This window comes from Atta cephalotes (assembly GCF_000143395.1).
Source record: "Atta cephalotes unplaced genomic scaffold scaffold00007, whole genome shotgun sequence".
Lineage (NCBI taxonomy): Eukaryota > Metazoa > Arthropoda > Insecta > Hymenoptera > Formicidae > Atta > Atta cephalotes.
This window is the reverse complement of record NW_012130071.1, coordinates 605,174-613,146: the sequence shown is the minus strand read 5'-3', so window position 1 is coordinate 613,146 and position 7,973 is coordinate 605,174. Positions and strand designations below refer to the sequence as shown.

Below are 7,973 nucleotides of genomic sequence, written 5' to 3'. Positions count from 1 at the left end.
GTATATATATATATACATATATATATATATATATATATATATATATATATATGTGTGTGTGTATAGATATATCTCCGTTTATTTAACTGTTACGCGAAAATTCCGTCGTCAAAGACGATGTCGCGTTGCGTCGGCGCGATTTTGAGAAAAGAACGTGTGGAACGTCGCGTGGCGAGCGCAATTTCGAGGGAACGACTGTCGCTCCGTTAACGGAGATATAGGATCATCCTGTGCCCGCCTCGTGACTGAACTATGTCAGACGGGGCACTGTCAATTGGATAACTACTTACCCCACATTGGCACAGTATTGTCGCGTGTATGTGCGCGTAATGCAACCTTTCGTTGATGCTGAAAGCCTGCACGTAGTCCATGTTCTCCCGCTTCTCCTACATCACTTGATCTTCTTTTTCTTCTTCTTCTTCTTCTTCTTTTATGAATACTTGTTTCTTTTGAGATTCCTTTGATAATACATTGCATCTTCTTGGCTTTCCATTTTTCTTTTTCCCATTTCCCTTTTCTAGTTCTATTCTCGCATAGAGCGACCGAGAAACCGTTAGACTCCGTCTAACGTTCCATACGGAAAAGATGATCGATTTAAATTTGATTTGAAAGTCCTGCCAATTCTCATTCTTATTTCTTATTTCTTATTTTTAAAGAAATCTATTGTCAATTCATCATCCAATTACTTGCTGTTGCATTTATTGTATTTATTGCCTCTGACATTACTTGGAATCGAAGTACTACGGAGCTGGAAGATCGTATTATCTCGTGCGTATATTCTATCGTTATTTCGGTAGCATAAATTAACTGATGACGCGGGAAGAATAATCCGTATCATACAGCACATCGGCTCAATCACGCCGACCTTGCAAACCAACTAATATCGATCTTCGCGAGAAAGCCTATAGATAAATTCCAATTTTTGTTAATATGCTACGTTTATCATGCAAAATCATTTTTTTTCTTCATTCTCATATCATGTTAAATATTCCATCGATTTTAAAAAAATCTATAATTTTATTATATATATATATATATGAGAGAAAGAGAGAGAGAGAGAGAGAGAGCCATCATTAGAAATTATCATCAGTAAAAACTTGCTATCTTTATAATTATCATCACTATATTTTTCTCTGAATGAATGATCTTTTAAAGCGTCTTACGTAAATAAAATCCAAATGTTATCGGAACATTTTATAGTTAATAAATGTTGAAAATTTAAATGAGATATGGAGATGTCCTTTATTCTTCGCAACATAAAAAGCAAGATTGGAACAAGTAACTTTTCTCTAGAGGAGAAAAAGTAAGAAGAGAAACAATTAAGGATGTACAGATGAAAGAAATTGGAAATACACATATCGTATTTCATCGATATGACAAATGGCGTGAAATCATTTCGTCAGTTGCAAATATTCTAAACGAATGATTCATCCTACCTCCAATTCTCATTTGCGGCGTCGACCCTCCGCGCGTGCGATTTATGCATCATCAAGTTTGATGGGTCGCTAAAGGCTGCTGACTGAGACCTCCATCGAAGGTTTAGGTTCTATCAGTGACGCAACGTTATATTTAAGAGGCATTGACTTGATTATATTCGACGTCATTGATAAAAGAATAATCGGATATGCGCGCATGCATGACTCGCATAATATCAATTGAAATTCTTGGGATTCTTCTATTGGGAAATCAATTTCAGTCTGATTGAAATTGGAGATTATTCAGCGTGTCATTCTGGAAAAATTTTTTTAACTGATTGTGATTATTTGATTGTAGAATTAAAATACAATCTTTTATCTGCAATGTATGTTCAATCATGTGTATTACATCATGGTGAAGAAATTTGTAATTTTTTTCATTACTTTTTGTTCGTTTATAAGAAAGTTGTATATTTTGTTTGCAGATTGCCGAATTTTTTATCCTCAACCATGTGTTCTACGTGTTGAGCAAACCATGGAATCGTACTCAGTTATTTAGGAACAGCTTTGATTCTAAGCTTAATTATCAGAACTATCGACGTGACATACCAGTGAGAGATATCTCTTATCCACTGGAGGAATATTATGATGCGAAAACTGTGGCAAGGGAACTACAGCAGCTGAACAGAGATAGCAGAAATATGATGCACGTTAGTAAATTGTTTCTTCTTTCTGAAAAGAATCATTCCTCACTAAAATTCACTCACCATTACTCTCTCAGAATGTGACGCCAGAAGCAAGAAAATACATAAAAATTTTTGTAAATTATATCTAAATAAAAATATTTTTCAATAAAATAACATGTAATCATAACAGAATGAACTTATAAAATATACCGAAAATATACTGAAACAGTCTTCTTGTTTCAAAAATTGTATTATTAATTTGAGTTTCATAGTTGTAAATAGAACTTATTTCATTTTTGGTTTTATATACACGGTTACATATACACATATATAATGCGTCATAATATACATAATTTATTTCCAAATATGGTTATTTTAATAAATGAAACAAAAAGATTTCGATATATTTTCTAGTTGGTTCTATTGTGTTGTTTTACTGAAATGCATATTCCTATATTAATATATTTAGCAAAAATTTTATTATGCATTTTCTCGCTTCTGACATTAAAGCTGTCATATACAAAATAACGTAAAGATATAAATAAACATAGAAATCGATTAAATCATGAAATACTCAATACATTTTACTATTAGGTAAAATATGTATTTCATAATTCGAAATATTTCATTTTTTATTTTTCTACTCAAATCAGTGTACGGCTTTAATATGAATCAGTGCGCACTAGTATTTCCAATCGAATTTTCGCCATTAAAAAAAATTTAAAAAAAAAGGAAAATATATTAAAACAAGGAATTAAATCAGCAGGGATAAATTCAGGGATTAATTCATTTATTTTCGCAAGTTCATTCTTGATTTAAATTGTATTGGTATTATTTAATATTCATATATTTATATTATACAGAGTGTTCAGCAGATAATTCTATTATAGTTAAAAAAAAAGTTAAAAGATGAATATTTATCTGTTTTATGTAGGCTACAACATACGAAAAGAATTAAAAAAGAATTTTTTTCAGAAAAAAATCAAAGTCATCTTGAATTTTTTAAATAGCATCATATAATTTTTTTTTATAATATTATTATATTATAGGAGTCTTTAAGACAAATTCAAATCATCGAAATATCACTTTTATTGATGTTTTATTGATACTTAATACCAAATTTGTAACATTATTTGTAACAGCAGTATTTAATACAACTTCTGATTAAATACATATTATACATATATACATACATGTACTAATTATTTAATAAAATATGCAATAAAATTAATAAAACATCAATAAAAGTGATATTTTGACAGTGATTTGAATTCGTCTTGAAGATTCCGACAATATTATGGAAAAAAATTGGCGCTATTTAAAAAATTTAAGATGACTTTGATTTTCTTATGAAAAAAATTTTTTTTAAATTTTTTTATCGCATGTAGCCTATATAAAAAAATAGATGAATATTTATCCTTTTTTTTAGTTGTCAGAAGTGTCTGAAAAATCGTGCGGACCGTTACGCTGAACATCCTGTACCTATCACTATTTATATTGAGATAAATGTCTATTTCTTTTGTGATTTATGTAGGAATATCGCAATCTTTGTGAAACAATAAAAAAAAGTGGGGCTTTTCGATGACGATTACGATTACGAATATCAACCTCCATATTATTATGAGGTCTACTGTAAGAATGTCTATTTGATGTTGAGCGAAGACGAACGAATAATGAAACCATTGGAACAAGTAAACTTACACGTCATACAGTGAAATAGATGAAGAGATTCAATGAAATGGATTCAAAATGACGGTTTTTATTGAGCAAAAAATATGGATCAACTAAAAGCAAATTAATAATATTAATTTATAATCTTAATATATATATTATAATATTAATAATATTAATTAATAATATTAATAATATTAATTAATAATATTATTATTTAGCGTTGCAAGATAATTTCCAAGAAATGATAAATCTGATAAGTCAGATTTTCGTTAAATCGATTTTAAGTTTAATTTAGAAAAAAATGAAAAAATGTTTTTTTTATTTAACAAAGTTTTGACTTCAGAACTTTAACATTTTGTTTTTTCAGAAATGCGTTTATCCGGCATTCCAGTGTGTGCAAAAAAGTCAGCTTTTATATTTGGTCAGACGACGTCGACAATGGGATAATGAGTCGAGATGTTGGGAACCATATACAAAGGAAATCGCCAGTGGTTGTGACTGCATGTGGCCGGTCACTAATCTTGGCGAGATAAATGAACACTATTGATTTAGTCAAGTTGTATGTTAGCAAAGTTAATGTGTCATTAGATAGTGCAAATATATCGCAAAACTTTCTGGACATGAATCTTAAGTATCTTCCATAAAAATATTTATTCATTGTATTATATATAAATGTATATATAAACGCAAATGAAAGAACATAAATTTTTTGCCATGATTAATCCTTCTCTTTTATGTATCACGTTTATTGCGAATAATCAACAACGTAGAAGAATAGAAATATTATATTAGTCACCTCGAGAAATATTTTTCTATTCTTCCTGCAATAGATTATTTCCATGAGTTCGCCTTGTGCTTTGGTAAAAAACGAAATCCATCAGGCACTTTCCCAAGTAACATCTCACTAAAAATAAACAAAATCATTAATGGATATAATCGAAATTAACGCTGTTCAATGAATGCATCAAGCTATAGTCTTACGATAATTTCACCCAATCGGCGCAGTTGGAACTAGCCATCAGCGTTTCCATATCATCGCGACCTCTGTAAAACGGTGGTCTCTCGTTGATTCGCTGTGGTGGTCTCTCCAAAATTCCAACAGGAATATATCTGCAATATAGCTCAATAAATCCATATTGAAGAATAATATAATGCTTTAATCGAAAGAAACATATTCCTCTCAAGGTAAACTTGCCTGTGAAGGAAGGAGATCCATTCTAGCATGAATCTCCTGGTATTTTCGACGCCGCGAGTGTCAGATCCCCAGTGCTCAAGCCCGTAATTCGCATATTTCTTGAGAATGTCGAATCTCTCTGCGCTCGATATGTCGATTAACTTTCTTTCCTTTATCTCGGTAAAAATCCAAGGTTTGATTACCGCTCCTCGTCCAATAGTGATGCCCTGCACAGTACTGTAGGTCTCTTTCGTGCGACGATAGTCATCAAAGGACAAGATATCACCGTTTCCGAACACGGGTATCGGCTGCGCTGCCACTGCACATTTTTCTATATACTCCCAATCGGCCAACTTCGTATATCTCTGCTCACGCGATCTGCCATGAACCTGAATGAAAGAATCATCAAATTGAATAAGTTTTAGACAATAATACAGAAAGATCATATTTCTCTAACGCAGGATATTTACTAAAATCTTGAAAAAAAATTCCTTGAGAATTCTCCCAAATTGTTTAGGTATTTTTACTCAAAATCCTAGATAAGATTAGAGAATTTTTTAATATAAATTAGAATATAATTAGAAAATTCCTGATTTTCAAAAAAAGAAATTGTCTGAAAAGTCCAGTTTTTTCCAAATAATAACTCTACTAACTTTCTTTATTTTCTCGGAAATCTTTTTTTTTTAAATATTTCTATGAACATATTTCTATTAACATAACGTGAATTTAAAGATGTAGCATAACTGAATTTTTAAATAACAATAATCATAATGTGGTATTATAATTCTAATATTTTTCACAATAAGTTTTTTGCAATATTTTAAGATGTTTATTATTATTATATTGATAAGTGTTATTACATTGACGATCAATTTAATTTGTGATATTATTTCTGCTTCAGTTTATAATTGTATTTCAAGTCCGAGAATAATTGACGCGCATATTTAAAATTTACATATAAATATTATTAAGTAGACACCAATATTTAGATTGTGTTTGGTTCTTTTTTATTTGATTTATTCATTTGATTTATTCATATAGCAATCTCAATTTATTGTGAATTCTTAAAGTTATCAAAATATTTTGAAGAACATTCTTTCCTTTTTCTTGATAAACTTCTTTGGAAATATCACAATATTTTTTAAAAGAGAGCGATTTATTAACAAAAACATAAATTTAACAGACTTACTCACGGTAATCATGGACACACCCCAGTCTCGAAATCTCGGCATTAGATTATGTGCGATCGGTTTATCTATGTAGACCCCAGTTCTGGTCTTAACGGATAAGGGTATGTCCAACACCTGGCTAACAGATTTTATTACGGTTTCGAGTACGTTCAATCGATTGAGCATACCGCTGCCGCCTCCGTTTTTGTAAATCATATCGATTGGACATCCAAGATTCAAATCTATGTAGTCCGCATCGATCTCATGATTGAGCAATTGTGCACATCGTGCCAGTACTCCCGGATTATTACCACAGAGCTGCACACCGAAGATATCCTCGCTCTCGTGTCGCTTCACCAATGCCCATTCCTCCTGCGTGCCTTTCAGTATATTCGGCGCTAATGCCATCTCGCCACAGGTTATATCCGCACCATATTCCTTACAAATCCTTCGAAATGGCAGATTGCCTACTGTAGTCAGAGGACTGAGTAGTATCTTACCGTTCCAATCAATCGTCTTTTTCTCCGATTGTCGCAATCGGATCAAATCACTGTCGTCCACGGGTCCGATTTTCAATTCTTTTGATTTACACGTAATATTGCAATTAGAAGCGTCTGTTTCCATTTTCTCGACATTCGCATTATCAGAAATATGTTTCGCCACTTTCTCGCTATTGTCAGAAATATTAATCATGACATCTGATTTTGTATTTTTATCTTCTCCTTTACTATTCAAACTCTGCAATTTTTTCATAGATGGACCGTTGGCTTTGATGATTGCCTCTGCCCTGGAGAAATTATACTTGTGCTTGCGCAATTTATTTTGCAAATCCTTGGATAAGTGATTTTTGACAGCTGGTGGACATTTGCTGTACTCCTCGAGTTTCTTTTCGTCAATAACGTTGAAGCCATCTTCAGTCAAGTGTTCTGAGCCCATTCTACAAGTGATTCCTCTTGGGCACTTGCCAGTCAAATTAAAAATATAGCACTCTGTACCTATGTCTTCTGGCCTGATCTTCAGATACTCTTTCCGATCATGTAGGAAAGTACAGCGTTGATTCGAGCATTTTCTTTCTGATTCATTTGTAGTTTGATCCGCGATCCATGGACATAAACTCAATTCCTTAGAAACTTTGAATGGAGGTGGTCTCGCTTTATTTTGTCCTCTGAGCTTCTCTCTCTTATCTTCCAATTTCGCTTTCTTAGCAGGCACTTGGTCCCATGATGTATCTGTATCTTCTACATCTGTATCAGTAGATACTTTCTGCTTATCAATTTTTGTCAAGCACTGATCACTCAATTGTCTTACATGGTCTTCAATAATAAATCTACATATCAAATACATATATTAATTTTATAAAATAATAATACTTAATAGATAATAATAAAAATATAATGTACAACTGTTCTTTAGATACATTAGTACTTGTATGCAAAAATTTATCAATGAACAGTATTTCAAATAATTTTCAGAAAATTATTATTGTCATAAATTATCCTTAACAGTTATCATTGTGATATATTTAATATATTTAATATATAGAATTAAAGATGGAATTATTTGAATTTGAAGAAAAAAAATAATTAAAAGGGAAAGATATGTACGAAAACAATGGAAAGATAGCACAGTTAGACATATACAATAATAGATACAAAGAGTTTGATATAGGAAATAGAAGCTACAAATATTTAAGGAAGGAAAATTTGAATAATGTAGGAATAAGGGAGGGAGAGAGGGAGGGAAGGAAGGAGGGGAGGGAGGGAGAGAGAGAAAGAGAGAGAGAGAGAGAGAGAGAGAGAGAGAGAGAGAGAGAGAGAGAGAGAGAGAGAGAGAGTAGTAGTAGTAGTAGTAGTAG

The 7,973-nt window shown here is 31.8% G+C and overlaps 3 protein-coding genes across 3 annotated transcripts in view; 1 reads left to right on the top strand and 2 right to left on the bottom strand.

The window, feature by feature from the left end:
- The window catches only part of LOC105626880 (serine/threonine-protein kinase OSR1), a 35,445-nt gene extending 34,996 nt beyond the window's left edge, over positions 1-449 (bottom strand). Inside the window, exon 1 of the mRNA XM_012208171.1 lies at positions 291-449. The gene's annotated coding sequence lies outside the window, so the exon portion shown is untranslated. The remainder of the gene's footprint in view (positions 1-290) is intronic.
- Positions 1-4,322, top strand: part of LOC105626881 — a 16,990-nt gene extending 12,668 nt beyond the window's left edge. Inside the window, 4 exon segments of the mRNA XM_012208172.1 lie at positions 1,901-2,125; positions 3,636-3,661; positions 3,663-3,792; positions 4,143-4,322. Coding sequence (XP_012063562.1) covers positions 1,901-2,125; positions 3,636-3,661; positions 3,663-3,792; positions 4,143-4,322 — 561 coding nt within the window.
- A 284-nt stretch (positions 4,323-4,606) lies between these two features.
- LOC105626879 (tRNA-dihydrouridine(47) synthase [NAD(P)(+)]-like) overlaps positions 4,607-7,973 on the bottom strand; it is a 4,595-nt gene continuing 1,228 nt past the window's right edge. Inside the window, exons 2-5 of the mRNA XM_012208170.1 lie at positions 6,143-7,445; positions 4,971-5,338; positions 4,757-4,885; positions 4,607-4,679 (exon numbers count right to left, since the gene is read on the bottom strand). Coding sequence (XP_012063560.1) covers positions 4,607-4,679; positions 4,757-4,885; positions 4,971-5,338; positions 6,143-7,445 — 1,873 coding nt within the window. The remainder of the gene's footprint in view (positions 4,680-4,756; positions 4,886-4,970; positions 5,339-6,142; positions 7,446-7,973) is intronic.